At 36.0% G+C, this 20191-nt stretch overlaps 1 protein-coding gene across 7 annotated transcripts in view; it reads left to right on the top strand.

The window, feature by feature from the left end:
- AFG1L (AFG1 like ATPase) overlaps positions 1-20191 on the top strand; it is a 220742-nt gene that overhangs the window by 77234 nt on the left and 123317 nt on the right. For all 7 annotated transcript variants that reach the window (XR_014312179.1, XR_014312180.1, XM_082732073.1 and 4 more), the window contains 3 exons: positions 9094-9195; positions 10518-10648; positions 19154-19253. Coding sequence is in view for 5 of the 7 variants with exons in the window: in XM_082732073.1 (XP_082588199.1) it covers positions 9094-9195; positions 10518-10648; positions 19154-19253 (333 nt within the window). In the remaining 2 variants the exon portion in view is untranslated. The remainder of the gene's footprint in view (positions 1-9093; positions 9196-10517; positions 10649-19153; positions 19254-20191) is intronic.

Below are 20191 nucleotides of genomic sequence, written 5' to 3'. Positions count from 1 at the left end.
GTTACCTTTTTCTTTCCTTTTTTGGTAGTGTCATACACTTAACATTTCCCTCATATTCTGCCTACCATACTAAATCTAATGGTGCTTAGTATAGCCACATTGAAAGAATTTTACATTTTAGAAGGATCTTTGTTACCTTTTTCTTTCCTTTTTTGGTAGTGTCATACACTTAACATTTCCCTCATATTCTCCCTCAACACTGTTTGGTGCAGAGGAAAGGTATATCTACTAGTCTCTGTTAGAAGTAGAAAAAAAAAGTAGGTATTGGTAGAAATAAGAGAAAGAGTGAATACAAAAGAAGTAGAAATTTAAGTACATACCATTTTCACACTCTAAAAATTAACATTATTTTAAATTTCATTAAGTAGTTACTCAGATTTCTAATTATGTCATAATGTTTGTTTTCAATATGATATTAAGTCTTTAGTCTCTTTGTGTGTGTGTGATGTCATACAACAAAGATGCATCAGCAAAATTCACACACACACACACACACACACATATATATATATATATATATATATATATATATATATATATACACACACACACACAGACATACATATATAAACTAATTTGTCCTGTAGGATTTCCTACAACTTGGGCTTTGCTGATGCATTCCTGTGGTGTAATGTGTCTTTCAGCTCTGTCTTTTTCAAGATTGTTTTGGCTAGAATAGAATAGAATATGACTTTTGCTTTTCCACATATATTTTACAACTGTCTGGTTAATTTCCTTTAAAAAAAATCCTCCTGGGATTTTGATTGGGATTACATTCAATCTATAGATCAATTTGGAAAGAATTGATAACTTAAAATATTGATGTTTTTGATAAGTACTGATTTTTTTTTTTTTAAATAAAGATTAAGTCTCCCAATCTATGGGTATGGTATGTTTCTTCATTTTTAAAGATCTTTAATTTCTCTCAGTACTGTTTCATAGGTTGTAATGCAGAGTTCTGCCATATCTTTTGATAAATTTATTCCTGTGTTTTCTAATGCCACTGCAAATGGTATTATGTTTTAAAATTTTAATTTCCAACTCATTGCTGCCAGTAGTAAAATCAATTGATTTTTTTTGTGACCTTGCTATATTCAGTTATATACTCTAGTGGTTATTTGACAGATTTTTAGGAATTTTTATGTATACAGTCATGCTGTTGCAAATAAAGACAATTTTTCCTTTACAACATGCATGTCCTCTGATTCTTTTTCTTGCTTTATTGCACTAGCTAGGACTCTAGTTTAATGCTGAATACAAGTAGTTAGAATGAATATCCTTGCCTTGTGTGAAGTTTTAGGGTAGAAATGTTCAGTCTTTCATTAGTAAGTATGATGTTAATTGTAGGATTTAAAAAATATATTAATTTTTCTTAATGTGGCAAAATAAATAACGTCAAATTTACCATTTTAGCCACTTTTACTTGTAAAGTTCAGTGGCACTAAGTACCTTGGCATTGTTTTGCAACCATCACACCTTCCATCTCCAGAACATTTTCATCTTCCCAGACTGAAACTCTGTACCTATAAGCAATAATTCCCCATTCCATATGCCCCTCCCTCCCAGGCCCTGGCAACCACCTTTTGATTTTCTGTCCTTGTAAATCTGACTACTCCAGGTATCTCATATATGGTGGAATCATATATTATTTAAATTTTTGTGTCTAGTTTATTTCACCTATTGTAGTTTCTTTGGGGTTCATTTATGTTGTAGAATTTGTCAGAATTCCATTACTTTTTAAGGCTGAATAGTATTCCAGCATATGCAACCAATTTTTAATCTATCCATCTGTTGATAGATGTTTGGGTTATTTTTATCTTTTGACTATTGTGAATAATACTGCTATATCTGTTTGAATCTGTGCTTTTAGTTCTTTTGTGCATATACCCAGAAGAGGAGTTGGTAGATCATGTGACCACTCTGTGTTTAATTTTTTGAGCAACTACTGTACTGTTTCCCACAGCAGCTGCACTATTTATATTCCCACCAGCAATGCACAAGGGTCCTCAATTTTCCACATCCTTACCAATATTTGTTATTTTCTTCTTAAAACAGTAATAGCCATCTAATGGATGTTGAAGCGGTAGCTCACTGAAGTTTTTGATGTGCATTTCTCAAATGATTAGTGATGTTGAACATCTTTTTCATTGTAGGTTTCTTCTTGTATTTGTTTTTTATGAGTTTGAGAAGTATGCTTCTTTTCCTAGTATGCTGAGAGATTTGATCACAAATGTGAGCTGGCTTTTGTCAAACATTTTTTCAAATGTGATGATTATATGGTTAATATATATATTGAATTTTATTTTGATAAGGAGTTATTTACATGCCAGCTTGATTCATTTAAAGTTTTTTTTTTTTTTTTTTTTTTTTTTAAGTAGACTCCATACTCGGAATGGAGCCCAGTATGGGACTTGAACTCACGACCCTGGGGTCAAGACCTGAGCTGAGATATAGAGTAGTATGCTTAACATACTAAACCACCCAGGCACCCCTGAAGGATTATTATTATTATTTTTAAATAGAGATCACAAGTAGGCAGAAAGGCAGGCAGAGAGAGAGAGAGAGAGAGGAGGAAGCAGGTTCCCCCCCTGAGCAGAGAGCCTGATGTGGGCCTCAATCCCAGGACCCTGGGACCATGATCTGAGCCGAAGGCAGAGGCTTTAACCCACTGAGCCACTCAGGTACCCCCTGAAGTATTTTTTTAATTGAAATTTTTATTGAGATAATTATAGATTCATACTTGTAAGAAATAATTTGGAGATATCTGTGTACACTTTACTCATTTCCCCTCAAAAGTAACATTTTGCAAAACTATAGTATAAATATCACAAACAGAATGACATTGATACAGTTCACTTATCTTATTCAAATTTCTTGTTTTACTTGTACTCATTTATGTGTTTGTATTTAGTTCTGTACAATTTATCACGGGTGTAGGTTCATGTATTTACCGCCATAGTATTTACCGCTGGTGAGAGAACTGGTACTGACCAGCATTCCCTCGTGTTGCTCATAATTTTGTAGCTGTACCTATTCACCCTCTTTAAGTCCTGGCAACCATCGGTCTGTTCTCCATTTCTAAAATTCCGTCATTTCAAAAATGTTACATAAATGGAAAAGTACATAACCTGTTGAGATTTTTTTTTTTCCCCACTCAGTGTAATTTCTTAGATCCAAGTTGTTGCATGAGTTTAGTATCTCTGGAAATTACTCATTTTAGTTTCCTGGTGTCCGTTCTTTACCTCACATCATAGAGTATCACCCCAACGTGAGCAACTAGTATTCAGCCAAAGACTTAAAGAGTACCCACATGTTGATTTCTGGAGCTCTTCTTCATAGATAGCTTCCTCCTCCCTGGCACTTTGCTTTGCAAATTTCACTGGCGTTAGACTCCCATAATTCTGATCTTTCATAACCCAAGTCTAGGTGTTTTCCTTGGAGTCCTGTGCAGCAGGAGTTCTGTGCAGCCATCTGGAGGGTGCCTCTAAGACCAAAGCTGTAGGGATACAGGGCTCATCTTGTTTTTTTCTCCTATCAGGGATCAGAGTCTTGTATTTTTATTTTCCAGTGTCTGAAAATATTAATTTCATGTATTTCTTCCAGTTTTCTAGTTGTTTATATTGGATGGCAAGTCTGGGAACAGTTACCCTCACACAGTCTCTCAAAAGTTTTCATTTTCTTGATACACATTGCTAAGCTTTTCTTACTCCAAGGTGATACACATGTTCACACATTTTACCTTCTGGGTTTTTCATATTTTTTAGCACCTTTGATTCATCTGAATTTAATTTTGGTGTGAAATGTGAGGGTAGGAATCTAGTTTTTTTTTTTTTTTCAAATGGCTGAGCATTTGTCATTAGCAATTATTTTTTTCATATACAGTTATGATATATCCTTTGGTCTGCTTAATTGCTTTAGTTGACTTAAAAAAAAAATCCAGTATCATTCAAGTATAATTTCTCTAATTTCATAACACATTTTTATTGTGTAGTTAGTTTCTCTTCTTTTCCTCCTTGCCTTCCCCTCCTCGATTACTTGCTTATTTTTTTTTTTTAAAGTTTTTATTTATTTATTTGACAGAGAGAGATCACAAGCAGGCAGAGAGGCAGGCAGAGAGAGAGGAGGAAGCAGGCTCCCTGCTGAGCAGAGAGCCCGATGTGGGGCTCGATCCCAGGATCCTGAGATCATGACCTGAGCCGAAGGGCAGCGGCCCAACCACTGAGCCACCCAGGCGCCCCACTTGCTACTTGTTCTTGATTTAGAGTATTTTTGGCTCTTTTAATTTTTTTATTTTAAGTTTTTTTTTTTTTTTAAGATTTTATGTATTTGTGGGGAGAGGAGAGAGAGAGAGAGAGAGAGAGAGAGCAAGCACAAGCAGGGGAGTAGCAGGCAGAGGGAGGAGCAGGCTCTCTGCTGAGCAAGGAACCCAATGCAGGGCTCGATCCCAGGAGGTTGGGATCATGACCTGAGCCTAAGGCAGATGCTTAACTGACGGAGCCACCCAGGTGTCCTTTTTTTGACACTTTTTAAAGAGGGGCGCCTGGGTGGCTCAGTGGGTTAAAGCCTCTGCCTTCGGCTCAGGTCATGATCTTAGGATCCTGGGATCGAGCCCCACATTGGGCTGTCTGCTCAGCACGAAGCCTGCTTCCTCCTCTCTCTCTCTGCCTGCCTCTCTGCCTACTTGTGATCTGTCAAATAAATAAATAAATAAATAAAATCTTAAAAAAAAAAAAAAAGAAAATAGCCACTCAGGAGAATTTTTTAAAGTGTGGGTGCTTTTATTTTATTCAGATGTTAAGTACTTTATTTTTTAACAGTTAATTGTGGTTCTTAGATATCATGTAGTATCAAAACATACTGATCCACTTCATTTATTTTACTGGGTATATACTATTTTATTATATGAATGTTACTCAATTCACTTAATCAGTTGCTTATTGCTAGACTTTTATTTATTTATATTTTTAATCAGGAGATTGACTTTAGGATCATGTTGATGAGTTATTTCTAAATTGATTTTGATCGGGATTGCACTGAGCTTTAAAATAATTTAGGGAGCAAAAATATCCTTACAGTATTGATTTTGGTTCTGAGTATTTTTAAATACTTGTCTACCTTTTGATTGACATTACCAAACTGATTTCCAAAACAGTTGGTTTTATACGATCACCAGAAGTATATTAGAGTGTTTTCCTACATCTTCACCAACATAAAAATGGTATATCATGAGTATTTTTTACTTGTATTCCTTTTATTTCTGGTAGAATTAAACTTTTAAAAATGTGTTTAAAGCTATTTATATTTTTGTGTGATTTGACTACTCATGTGTTTTTGTACATTGATCATCTTTTTATCTTTTCCCTGTTAAATCTGTCCTGTTTGGTATTCTTTCAATTGTAGTGGCGAGGAAAAAAAAGCTAGTTGAATTAGCTGAACCAGGGGAGAAATTTAATGGCTGGTTTAATTATGGAGTTGAATAGTGGTCCGATTTAGCTGTGGGCAGATCTGTATTTAATATATAAGTAATATTTTTAGAATCTCTCTCCCCTTCCCTCCATTTCCTTTTTCCTTCACCTTTTGGTTCTGCTTTTCATTCTCTTTCATAGTTTTGTCATTGGCTTCATTCTTGGTCCAGTTTTTTACTGTTTAGATTTCTGGAGTTTTCTAGGTTGCTCCTTTAAAAAGAGAAGAGAAGATTCTCATTTTCAGAATTCACATTAACTGCCTCTAGAAGGACACCTACCTGACTGAGTCATGTGCCCCTTACAGGGCCAACTACAGTGTATATGGTATAGGGGTATTTTGATTGGCTCATTCTATGATTGATATTCTCGTAGAATCATGCTAAGTATAGAAATTTTCAAAAGTAAGAGATTTAGGACAGACCAAAAAAACCCCAAAAACACCACTGTAGTTTTTAAGAGTTCTTCATATTTAAAGATATGTAAGGCTAGTCTTTCAAGTTTCATGAAGACAGGGATTTTTTTTTTTAATTTATTTTTTATTTATTTTTGGCATAACAGTATTCATTATTTTTTCACCACACCCAGTGCTCCATGCAATCCGTGCCCTCTATAATACCCACCACCTGGTACCCCAACCTCCCACCCACCCATCAATTCAAACCCCTCAGATTGTTTTTTAGAGTCCATAGTCTCTCATGGTTCCCCCAACTCCCTTCTCCTCTCTAACTCCCCATGTCCTCCATGCTATTTGTTATACTCCACAAATAAGTGAAACCATATGATAATTGACTCTCTCTGCTTGACTGATTTCACTCAGCATAATCTCTACCAGTCCCGTCCATGTTGCTACAAAAGTTGGGTATTCGTCCTTTCTGATGGAGGCATAATACTCCATAGTGTATATGGACCACATCTTCTTTATCCATTCGTCCGTTGAAGGGCATCTTGGTTCTTTCCACAGTTTGGCGACCATGGCCATTGCTGCTATAAACATTGGGGTACAGATGGCCCTTCTTTTCACTACATCTGTATCTTTGGGATAAATACCCAGGAGTGCAATGGCAGGGTCATAGGGAAGTTCTATTTTTAATTTCTTGAGGAATCTCCACACTGTTCTCCAAAGAGGCTGCACCAACTTGCATTCCCACCAACAGTGTAAGAGGGTTCCCCTTTCTCCACATCCCCTCCAACACATGTTGTTTCCTGTCTTATAATTTTGGCCATTCTAACTGGTGTAAGGTGATATCTCAATGTGGTTTTAATTTGAATCTCCCTGATGGCTAGTGATGATGAACATTTTTTCATGTGTCTGATAGCCATTTGTATGTCTTCATTGGAGAAGTGTCTGTCCATATCTTCTGCCCATTTTTTTATATGATAAGACAGACAGGGATTTTTGTCTGTTATGTTTACTTCCAGATCCTGAGCACCCAGGATAGGTCCTCATGTGTGGTATTCAGTAACAATATATTGATTAATAAATAAGGATATTAATTTTATTTATAGTGATTTTGATATTCAGAAGGTTAAATTTCATGTAGCCATTTTTGCCTTTATGATTTTTTTTTGCTTTTATCTCCAGAAGTTTTTTATATAATGGTCTTGTTATATTTTAGGCCTGTTTTTTTAAGGAGGAGCACAAAGATTACATTTAAATATATATTATTCACATTTTTGGTTAGATCATGACTTTTTTTCTGGATCTACAAGTATACTGTCTTTCATGCAGAAGAGTTTAAAATTTTATTAAATTTTTGCATTAATGTAATGATTTAAATCTGCTGCCACTCAGTGTATAAAGAAATATTATATTAAAATTTTAAAAAAGATTTGATTTATTTATTTGACAGACAGAGAGAGGTCACAAGCAGGCAGAGAGGCAGGCAGAGAGAGAGGGGGAAGCAGGCCCTCTGCTGAGCAGAGAGCCTGACTCGGGCCTCAATTCCAGGTCCCTGAGACCACGACCTGAGCCGAAGGCAGAGGCCCTCCCCACTGAGCCACCCAGGCGCCCTATATTAAATATTTTTGCAAAAAATTTCCCTTTAAATCAAATTGGTTTCTTCATTAATGACCAGATGTGTTTGGTGAATTGTATTTTCATATACAAAAAACTTTCTGGTGATTCAGATAAGCATGGGCTCAAAGTCCTGTGGAATGGAGGAAAGCCAAATAGATTTAAGACTTAGGTCTCACATCTTGAGCTACCTGTGACTACTTGCAGCTCCTGTGAGGTGCGGATTACACTGGGGTGGGCTGGTGCTGGGGGAAGCCGTGAAGATCGGGGACAGTACCAGCCTGTCCTGGCCTGGCCTGGCCTGCTGAGGAATGCTGGGTCTGACCCGAGCTTGCGTACTACCCATGTCCCCAAAGTTCTGGGCTTTCTGCGAGGGAAGAAGACTTTCTGTGCGTACTTTGTTAAATGTGACTCTTTGATTACTAAAGCAATCACAATGGCTAAAAGTTTCAGTGTTGAAAATTAGGCAATGAAATTACAAGGCTTAATGGTTTCAGTTTCTTTAATTTGAAAGATTAATGTTCTCAGCTTTTTAAGAACGTGTTCTATATTAAGGACACGTTCTTAAAAACCTAAAACAAAGGAAGCATAGAAAAAGAAGTGACAAAGCAAGAAACAGACTTTTTTTTGGGAAGATTTATTTATTTATTTATTTGACAGAGAGAGAGAGAGATCCCAAGTAAGCAGAGAGGCAGGCAGAGAGAGAGGGGGAAGCAGGCTCCTCACCAAGCAGAGAGCCCAATGGGTGTCTTGATCCCAGGACCCCGGGATCATGACCTGAGCAGAAGGCAGAAGCTTAACCCCCTGAGCTACCCAGGCACCCCAAGAAACAAACTTTTAACTATTGAGAATAAACTGATGGTGGTCAGAGGGGAGGTTGGTGGGGAATGGGTGAAATAGGTGATGGGGGTTAGGGAAGGCGCTTCTCATGATGAGCACCAGGCCATGTATGAAGTGTTGAGTCGCTATATTGTATGCGGAAGAACTAATATTACACTGTATGTTGACTATACTGTAACTAAAATAAAAGACTTAAATAGAACATAGTATCAACATTTATAAAGGAAATACTGTAGGATACACAAGGAGAAATAAAGATAAACCTACCTAAAAAAGTGTTAAAATTGGCAATTTTGCAGTTCTAACATACATCTATTATTTATTTTCAGCATTTATGTTAGATACTAATCTTTATTTTTTTATTTTTCATCTTTGAATTTCCCAAAGACTGCTCCTCTTGCTTATTATGGCCCAATAAATATTTACTTAATTGATTAAGTTATTTTATTCAGATTGTTGTCTTTTGGAAGAGCAACTAAAGAAAGAATAATCTGTAGCTCTTGCTGGTAGATTTACACAGTTTTGTGGGGGAAATTGTCCCTGTAATGTTAAGTAAATGTTGTATTTTCTAATAACAGGATTTTGACAGAAAAGAGCAATATCAACATTTTATTTTTAGCTCCTTTAACATAAAAAATAAGCACTCCTTTCTAAAAAAGTAACATAGTCCTAAGCTTTCCAGTAGAAGAGTGTGGTTTCATTATCCCAAAGCTAATGAACAATCATTAGAGCAATCAGTACATACTGTTTAATAGTTGTTTTTTTTTTTTTAAGGTACAGGGAAAACAATGGTGATGGACATGTTTTATGCTTATGTGGAGATGAAGAGAAAGAAGCGGGTTCATTTTCATGGTTTCATGCTAGATGTTCATGAAAGTAAGTGAAATGGTCTAAAAGAAGGGATTTTTAAGTGGGCAAACATCACAAAACAGTCATCATCTTTCAAAAAATTCTTAATCTTTCAAATCTTTTAAAAAATTAGCGTGCTTAAAGTGAGGTTTTATTTGGTTTCATTTGTTTTGTGCTATCACGAAACAACTCATGGTGTATTTAACGTTGGTTTTATTTATTTATGTATTTTAAAGGTTTTGTTTATTTATTTGACACACAGAGATCACAAGTAGTCAGAGAGGCAGGCAGAGAGAGAGAGGAGGAAGCAGACTCCCCGCGGGGCACAGAGCCCAATGCGGGGCTTGATCCCAGGACCTGAGACCATGACCTGAGCCAAAGGCAGAGGCTTTAACCCACTGAGCCACCCAGGTGCCCCTTAACATTGGTTTTAAAGACAACTTCAGTACTTCCCATTAAGAGAGGAGAGGTTACTAAAGGAAGGTCAGGTATTTTCTCTTTCTACTAAGGATCAATAAGAAATGTTAAAAACTCATCTATTTCAAGAAATCCTTCTAGATTAGGTCCTTTCGTCTTGGTCACCATGGCAGGTAGGCATTCATGTGTGTGTATGTGTGCCTTACTGCTTTGTCTGAGTTCTCAGGTTATGTTGGTTGTGCGTTATTTGTCTACCCGCTATACTGTAAGCTCTTCAGGGCATTAGAAGAAAAATATTTTTAATTTATTTTAAATTTTAATTTAAAATAATTTAAAATAATTTTAAATTTTTAATTTATTTCTAATTAGAAGAAAAATATTTTTAATTTATTTTAAATTTTAATTTAAAATAATTTAAAATAATTTAAAATTTTTAATTTATTTCTAATTAGAAGAAAAATATTTTTCTTCTAATACTTCCAGGGTTTAGTACACATATAGGGAGTGAAGTGGGATTGCCTAGAGATAAAGGAAACATCCTGGTGACGTATGCCAGACGTAAGCAGGATCACCTCCTCTGCCCGCATCCCTGAAACCCTCCACAGTAAGGCTGATGATCTGTTGATCCGCCTAGTTACCATCTTGTCATTAGGCTGTCACTTTGTCATCTCGGAAGTGACTGAAGGGTGGGGATGGAACGACTGTAAAGTATTCTTGCAACCTCGGGAATGCATGAAGAAGTGAACAACTTATTTTGAGGTTGAGAAAATACAACTGGTTTTCAGTGATCACATTTGATTTTATGTGGCCTTTAAACTTAATTTTGATGTTCACACTAAGGCTTCATTTAGAAATTTAAAAGATACATTATAGTTGCCTAAAATATACAATTAATACAGTATTTGATTTGTGTTTAATTTCATCCATTAAAGGAATACACCGCCTTAAACAGAGTTTGCCAAAAAGGAAACCGGGATTCATGGCTAAATCATATGACCCAATAGCCCCCATAGCTGAAGAAATCAGCGAAGAAGCATGTCTCCTGTGTTTCGATGAGTTTCAGGTAAGGTAGAGGTGTTCATAGATGTGGAATGGTATTCTGAATGACATGTGAAGATTTAAATTCTGTTCCTGATTTTACGATTGTTTATAAATTGCTTTGATACCCCTTATGACTTTATTTTACTGTCTAGTCCAGGGATTAGCAAACTGGCTCACACAGAGCAAATCTGGCCCATCTGCTTGTGTATGGCCGGTGAGAAAGGAATGATTTTTATATTTTTAAAGGGTCTTTTAAGAAAGAAGAAAATGAACAGAGACCGCTAGTGGCTTACAGAACCTAAAATATTTACTACTCAGCTTTTTATAGGAAACGTTTGCCCACCCCTATGTTAGAATCATGGATTTATATTGTACCTGAACCATGGTGGTGATAATGTCATGATTACAAAATAATGTCTTTAAAGATGTTTGTGCGTTTTTTTTTTTAGTGTTATATTAAAAAAAAAACAAGTGATTAACACATCTCATTTAAGTCTCACAACTTGTTTATGATGACAGGAGGGAGTTAGCCTTAGTTGAACTTTCAGAGTTTCTGCTAGTTTTAGGATTCTCTGAAATTGTGCCTTTAAATTGGTAATAAGTTATTTTCTGATTTTTTATTTCTTATGAGAGCAAATATGGCATGCAGGCAAATGCCAGGTCTTATGCTTTTTCTGTATCCCAGTGTTTAATAATAATAATAATGATAATAATAATAAATGCTCTAGGTTAAGAATTACTTCCTCTTTATTTGCTTTCTTTTAATGGTTCTGAAATGTAGTAGTTGATTTTTCTATAATGCTTACCATAAGAGCAACTGATTATTGGAATGAAAATAGAAAAATCCACAACTATTGAATATAAGCTTAAAAATAGGGCTTCTCACCCAGAGCTTTTGAGTATTTCTGGAGCTGAGTGCTGTGTCTGATTGCCTAGAATAAAGGTCCAGAGAACTTTGAAGGGGTAGGAAGCTAACATTTATTTTGTGCCTATTCTGTGGTGGGCCTTGGGTGAGTCACACACGTTATTTAAGCTTCACAACACATTTGTGATGAAGTAAGGGGACTGTCCTAGTTGAATTGTAAAGCTTCTTTCACCATGAATGGTGTTACACTGAGCCATCTGGGGAGGAGGAATCTTTCTTTCTTTCTCCTTTCAGTCATATTAAGACAGCCTGACATTCACCACCTTTTTGTTTTTTTTTTAAGATTTTATTTATTTATTTGTCAGAGAGTGAGAGAGAGAGAGAGAGACAGCACAAGCATGGGAAGTGCAGGCAGAGGGAGAAGCAGGCTCCCCACTGAGCAAGGAGCCTGATGTGGGACTTGATCCCAGGACCCTGTGTTCATGCCCTGAACCGAAGGCAGATGCTTAACTGACTGAGCCACACAGGCATCCCACCACCTTCTACAAAGGTCTTCCAAAGAAGGGCTTATGTTCTGCTCTGAAGAAGTGTACCAAGCACACTAATGTGTTGCATAAAGAGAAGGGCCTTGTTTAGTACTGAGTTAACAGTTATGTTGTCAACAGTAAAAGTCAGTGATAAATCAGTGAAGGCCATCTCTTGTTTTCTCATTATGATCTCTTAATCACATTATCGCCAAAAAATCTTGAGTTAGCACAGTTAAATTTTTGATTAGGACATTGAAGTTAAATTTTTAAAAAAGTATATTAATACCTAGACTTTGTATATGATTCATGGTTTACAAAGTGTTTTTATATATATAAAATCGTTATTCATTTGATTCCATAAAATAGGGGCGCCTGGATATCCCAGTCATTAAGTGTCTGCCTTTGACTCAGGTCATAATTCCAGGGTCCTGGGATCGAGCCCCGCATTGGGCTCCTGCTCCTTCCTCTCCCATTCCCCTGCTTGTGTTCTCTCTCTCGCTGTATCTCTTTCTGGCAAATAAATAAGTAAAATATTTTTTTAAATTCCATAAAATGGTTATTATATTCATGTAGATGAGGAATATTGAGGCATCAGAATTTCCTTGGTATCATATAAAAATCATGACCTTTAGCGTAAAAATTGCAAATTTTAAAACATTTGGAGTAAAGTAAAGTAAAGTCTGTTGCTGTGACACACAGACCATCGGCAAGACTATTTAAGAAGGTTAAGACCCAATTACAATTTGATGGTGCAAAAGAGATCCTCAGAGAATTAATGGCAAGCAAGGCCAAATTACCCATTAGGTGTATTAGGCACAGTACTTAGGGACCTTGATACTTTCAGGGGTCCATGAAAATATTTTAATTTCTTTTAAAATTTGCAGAAAAAAATTAACATATCATAATGAATTCAGCCTGAATCTCTATATATTTTATACCAACCCAGTCATAAAATATTACTTATGAATGTAAACACACATATTTTCAAATGCATTTTCTTTTCTTTCTTTCTTTCTTTTTCTTTTTTTTTTAAAGATTTTATTTATTTATTTGAGAGAGAGTGTGCCTGCTCACATGAGCTGGGGAGGTGGGGGAGGGGCAGAGGAGAGGGAGAAGCAGACTCCCTGCTCATCACGGGGCTAAATGCTGGACTTGATCTTAAAAATTTTAAGATCTGAGGACCCCAGGATCATGCCCTGAACCAAAGTCAGACACTTAACTGACTGAGCCACCCCTCTTGAGGTACCCCTCAAATGCATTTTCTCATTGAGGAGAGGACTCATGAAGGTAGAAATGCCTAAGACCTATGGAAGTCATAATGCCACCCCAATATTGAAGCCCTAACAGAAACCTCTCTAGTTGCACTGGGTGTTCTCCATTGAGTTCAGATTTCAGAGTGTTCAATGCATGGTTGGAAGAAGGCAACAAAAGCAACTCTCAGAATGCTTGTGTTCTAAATGAGTGGGTCTTGCAAAAGAAAGGCAAGCAATAAAAATGATTTTTCAAATTACATCTTAACTATAAAGGAGATCAAGGTGGGGGATAGGCCCCTCAGTTGTAAAATGTTGCTTGCTAACAAAGAGAGAGTCGATATGACCGAGTGATCATCGCCTGCCCCGTCCAGAGTTGGTTTGATGTTCATTCATTTGTTTACTCATCCATCCCAGTTGCCTTAAATAAAGAGCCTTATCCCATACTGTAGGATCCGATCTGACCCACAGTCAAATGGACCATGTCTGGACATCTGATCTCTGAATACCAAGCCTACAAGCTTGCCAGCAACATTGCACTTGTGTGGTGGGCCCCGGGGATTGGGCCCGTCATGTCCTCTGTCTTGTCTCTGAACTAAAAGGCACTGAGGTCAGGTCCCACATGATAATGAAGCAGGAACAAAGACACATAGGAAATAACTGATTCACATTAGTGGGGAGGGCTACAAGGCTGCTCCCTGGACAGCTGCTGAGGTCTCCAGAGCTGCGCGGCTCCCGTTCCCAGCAGGTGTTATCCGTGCTGTTCGCATCCTGGAGTCTCCAGTAAACCCCTTTACTTTGGCTCAGTCTCCTGTGCCGATTGCTTGCAAACAGCCTTGATGGGGTTGGATCTGGGAACCAGAGCTAATAGTGGATGTTATACCAAATGCCTCTTTCCCACTAGGGCTCTGACGAAGATATGCTCAGAGATACTAAAACCAGACTGAATATCAAATTGATTGCTTTTATTTGATGACAAATGCTACTGGAATGTAGCATTCTATTACGTTAGAGTTGACAACATGAGAGAACGCTCTGCCTTTGAACAGAGTTGGCCTGCATGTCCTAGGATGAAAAATATTAGTGGTTTTGTTCTTTTATTTCCTCTGCAATTCCAGCCTCCAAGCCTGGAGTTTACCGCTATATGTGAGAAAAGGCCAATTATCTGTATATACCCACTGTTGAGAAGAACCAGAGAAACTAAGAGTGTAAGGGGAAGAATATGTCCACTAAGGACAGAGGTGATCCCTGAGCAGAACCTGGATCTCCAAGTTCAATATCTGGACTGTCTTCTACTGGTTTTAGAAAAGTTCCTCTAGCATACCAAAACTGGATTTTTTGCTAATCTAGATCTCTTCTTGTCTCCTTTTTCTAAAATTCAGAGGTAAAAGGATACCCCCAAAATATTGCTGTAGCAGCACTCTGGTTCCCAACATCCACATAATTTAGAACAAAAAAGCAGAGCCTTTGCACTGAAATTTCTGCCTGGGGCATTCTCCCCCACAGCCTCCCTCCCCCAAAGAGTCTCTCACTTCTTCAGATCTTTCCTTAGTTATCTCCTTAACAAGACCTAGTCTTATAAAATTGTGGTTTGCCATTAATCAAATTCCCTTATTGTCCTTTTTAAAACCATTCTTAAAAATAATAACATAAATCACCTTCTGACATGTATATATATATTAATTATATTTACTGTTTATTAGCTATATATTATATGTATAATAATGTACTCTTGAAGGCAGAAATCTTTGTTTTGGTAATTGATGTATCTCAGATGTCTAGAACAATGTTTGAGGATGAGCGAATGCGTAATAATGAGTAAAAGAATGAATGAATAAATCCTAGTACCAAACCGTAAATATTGAGGTAGTCTCTCAAATAAGTCCTACTTCCATATATATAGAATAATATCTCATAATTTTCCTGTCAACATTCTGATATATCTTCACATTTTTTGTCTAATAGATGAAAAATGGTAGGTCTTTGTTTTAATGTATATTCCTTAAGAAATAATATAGTTGAAATTTTTCTACATTTGTTTAGTAACTAGTTAAAATTCATCTTTTATGAATTATCTGAGACAATGCCATTTATTGGAATGCTTATATCCCACCTATTATGTATATTCTGTTATAACATTAGTTATTGTTTGAGTACTATGTGCCTATGCTCTTAACTACTGTGCTGTGTACTGTTCCCATCTACAGCTAAAATTCAATACAGCTATATATAAATAGCATGTAATTATACTAGGATATATACCATACACAGATAATAGTCCTAGCTAACATTTCTTGAGGATTTACTGTAAGGATCGTAACAATTTTGCAGAATAGGTATTATTACTACCTTCATTATACTGATGAGGAAATAAAGAGTCAGAGAAGTTAACTAACTCGTCTAAGGTCACACAGCTGGTAACTCAGTTCGAATTCATCATTAGTGCTCTAATGCACTAGTAGTAACAGCAATGTTACATGTTCTCTTTGGCATATGATGTCTTGTATTATGTATTTAAATATACAGATCTGGAGCTGGATAGACTTTTAGTAGATGTTTTAATAATAGGACGTAAAAATTATCCTTAAGCCTATTAATCCTGGTACAGTACACTGCTGATTTACTAGAAAAGAATTTTTTAGGCACTTTACTTTTAACAATTGTATGTCTACAATCACCACTTCACTTCTAAAATTGAATCCTCTTAGTTCTTGATTTTTAACTAGGTATTATTGGCCTTTAGGTGGTGTTAATTAATATAATATTTATTTTACTAGGGAGCTGAAAGAGAATTATTGCTGCTTAAAAACAAGAATACATGTGTTCTTGAATCTGGAGAATTTTTGTGTTATGTTTTGGCAGCATTCAGATTACATTTGCAGAATGTATTCCTCATTAGCTTGGTTATTTCACTAAGTATAGCATTTCAGTTTTGCCAGATTGTCAAATATACTACATTCTGTTTGAGAAATTTTTCTTGGTAGGTTGTTTTTATGTGTTCTAGTTGCTAAGATAAAAGAGCAGCTTTTCCTCAAAGTTTTCTTTAGGGTCTTTGTTATGTTGACTTTGAATATTTACATTTTTTTTGTTGTTGTTAACCCGTTTATGATTCTGAAGGTATAATACTGAAAGAAACTGATTTTTCTTCTTGAAAGTTTTTTTTTCCTCTCTCTTTCAGGGCCACTGGATAGATGTTTTACTAATAGAGTGTAAAAAAAAAAAAGAATTCTGATGAGCAGAATATCATGCAAAATTCTCCTCTATAAGCTATCAATATCATTTAAAAAATAGTTTTGACCGTTTTTGTAAAACAGGAAAGCTATTAAAAACTGCTAATAAAAAATAGGTGCTTATTTTTGTGCTAATACTAATTACTGATAATGCATGCTTATGTTTGTCACTCATTACATGGCACTGTACCAATCAGTGGTGACTGAGACTCAGGCACTTACATATGTAAATTAACCATTAGATTTTTTTTTTTTTTCTTTTTTACTTAAGTGAGTCATAATGGAAAGCAACTCTAGGTCATAAAAAATCTTTTCTCTTTAATGCTAATGAAATGTCTCCCCCTCTCTGTATTAGCAGACTACCCTTATTGGTAATCTGTAGCCTTCTCTTTTGTTCTTGGTGGTAATGAAATGCCGGGTGCTAAAAAAGCCCGCTCTCCAAGAATGTGTGGCCAATTGTCTTCTGTTCACTTCTACTGTAAAATTACTGTTCCCCAGCAAAGCTGAGCAAGTGCAGGGACAAGATCAAAAGAGTATACATTGGCACCCGGCTACCCCAAGTGACTCCTGCTTTATTAATTAGCCATAGCTTCTCCAAGTTAATTTACTCTGGTAGAGCAAAGACATTTTGTAATACAAAAACAACAAATTATGATTCAACCACAAGTCTTTATTGTTTGCTTTTCTTCAACTTCCAGCTTAAACCTTTGCACCATTAAAAGCTAAATGTCTCTTCACTTTTCTAAACTGTAGGGCACAAAAGCTGTTTTTAATTTTTTTTTTTCAAAACCATTGAAATAGATAGTCAAATGACCATTTTTATTTTCTAAAATTGGGCAACTTTTAATTGATAGCATTCTCTTTCAAAGTCAATGTATTGGGAATCCAATTTAAAAGTGCACTAGCTTCTAAAATTTGCAAGCTTGTTTGCTTTCTCATCAGAAATGCCACTGGTGTCTAAGCATTTGAAAAGGGCCTTCTCTGTGAGTATTTTTGCGGAAGCAAAATTTGACAGTGATCCTAAGCTCCAAATTAAATATCACTTTCCTAAATAATTAAATAGTACGACTTTCCTTTTCATTTTATTCACCACTCTCTAATTTCCTGAAGTCTTTTTAATTTAAGGAATCTTCAGGAGTTTTTTAGTTAATGTTTTAAAATTATAGCCTAGACAGCAAAAAAAGACCAAAAAAAAAAAAAAAAGCTCTGCACATCCCTGTTTCCTGGTTTGGTTTGGTTTTTGTTCAAGTGGGAAAGGAATAATGAAACTTTTGCATAAAACATCAGCTGAAAAGAGAAAACTGACATAGACCTGAGTAAGCCAGGTGGTTGGTTGTTGTGTTATACAGCCTCTTAGTTGGTAACTTTAAGTATTTTTATCTAATTTGAAAGAATTCCCCCAATTTCTATGCTCTAACATAGTTTAAAAATAACAATGATTTTTATTGTATGATATGTTTTGTGAATATAAAACAGATTTTATTATGATGATCTAAAATGCTATTAGAGATCAAAATATTTTTACTTGAAAAGTATCTAAAACCCATATTATTAAATTTTTTTTTTTTTAAACCCATATTATTAAATTTTTAAGGGAAGGTGCAATGATTAATATCTACCTTCACTATACATTTGTTTTTGAACTCAACTTCCTTCCCTCCTTAATTTCTCTATTTCTTTGTGACTTTAAAAAGCGTTTTAAAAAGTTAGTAAGCTTACTAATGTGGATTTTTAAAAAAATTTAGAGGATATATGCATTTCTGTAACTTAGATGGAATGGTTTTATCTATATTACACATTTCTGCTTTTGTCAGAAGTAATTTTTTAAAGTCCTGCATGAACCATGCTTGTAAGTTTTTCTTTCTTTCTCTCTCTTTTTTTAATAGAAGGAATATTTGTGTTTGCGAAGGTTAGCAGAGGCTGGCTGTGCTGGAAGTGACTGCAGTGCCTTTTGATTATTCATGGACAGTAATAGAAGGCACTTAAAAAGAACAATGAAATTGCTTATTTTTGTGATGGGCCATCTGTTGAATTGTTTTGTGCAACAATTGCACAATAGTATCTATGTCATATCATTCTATTTTCAACAGCAGCTGATTATGTCTCACTGGCTATTTGTCCTTATTTCTAAAGTCCCATGACCATTTAAAGTCACCTTTTCAGGGACCTTTGCCAGAAAGGTATTAGAAATCTCAATTGGCTTGTTTATTATTCTTTTTTTCTTTTTCTTTTTCTTTTTTTCCCTTCTCTCCTCTTTTTGCCCTGAGGGGCGGGGGGGGGGGCGGTTGGATGGAGTGTGTGATGGGAGTAGGAGGAGGGATTTGGTCATGTTAGTTCTAATTAATCAGACTTCCTAAATGTTTAGGACAATTATCTGTGCTCTCCACCTGTAGTTTATAAAAGAAGTTAACATAGAACCATTTGATAATTTGCTTAGAAATGATAGGCTTGAAAGAAAGAGTCAAGTTTAAAAGACTATCATACAGTCTTTCGTGCTTTTAATTATCTACTCTTTTCTTCATGGTGATAATTAGAATTTTTCTCTTGGAATTCACTTCCATCCTTTAAAAAAAAAAAAAAAAAAAGATGAGCCATTAGCAAATTTGTTAGAGCAGAAGTGAAATTAACATAAAACAAATGTGTTGTTGTCCATAGGTCACTGACATTGCTGACGCCATGATTCTGAAACAGCTTTTTGAAAATCTGTTCAAAAATGGGGTCGTCGTTGTGGCAACATCCAACAGGCCACCGGAAGGTAAAAACAAACATTGTGCTAGTCTCATCCAATTAGGTGGAAACTGACAAGCTTTGAAAAAATCTATACTTTTTATATTCATCTTACTGTGTTAATAGAATCTGATGACTTTGCTTATCATTAATTTTTAAAGGACTTAATCTAAAAAATCAGTTGGTATTCTTAGTGAGGTGAATCCATGTGATCCCCTGTGTTCGACAGACTTGCTGTGTTTCTCTGAGTGTTTGATTTAAGTTCATATCAAAAAATGATGTTGAAGACTTGGAGGGGGTCCTGTAGGACTAGCCAAGAGGTCCTTGGCTTTGTGCAGGTTGGCAAATGCAAAGCAGCAAGAAGTGAGAGCAGAGTTTATTGAATGTACAGAGAGGGCAGATACAGACGAAGCGACTGGGAGACTTGGAAAAGAAAGGAGGATGAGTTCTGTCTTTATTTGGGGTCTGGCATTTTTTATTAAGGATCACGACGGTGTGGTGCATGTGTCCTCTCAGGCATCCAGGAGCCAGTGAGAATGAAGATGAGCCCTGGGCGTTATTCCTTGGAGCCGAGGTGTCTTGGTGTTGAGATGTTTAGCGCTGGTGGTCTGGAATACACATTTGACAGCTTTGCTCAGTCATTGTCATCTGGTTCTTCCTTAGACGTTATTTGTTTTTGAAGAAGTCATGAACTTCTTGTCCCTTACAAGGAGGACATACACTATTTGTATTCTAAGGAATGTGTAAAGTGGGGTGGGGGTACAGGTCCTAGCAAGAATAGAAGCAGGAAAAGGAGCAAAAAGCAGATTTTTATGGAATTATTCAGTTTCTCTGTCTCAGAAATACAAGTCTTTCTAATTGCTTTTTAGGGGTCATAAAAGAAACTCAATGAAATAAAAGATAGAGAACTCCTAACTGAATCTTAGAAAAAGACTTAACTCTTGCTTGCATATAAGTAGTTTCTAA

The sequence above is a fragment of the Mustela nivalis genome (genome assembly GCF_964662115.1).
Source record: "Mustela nivalis genome assembly, chromosome: 5".
Classification (NCBI taxonomy): domain Eukaryota; kingdom Metazoa; phylum Chordata; class Mammalia; order Carnivora; family Mustelidae; genus Mustela; species Mustela nivalis.
Note: the sequence above shows the minus strand (reverse complement) of the source record. Positions and strands in the feature narration are given on the sequence as shown.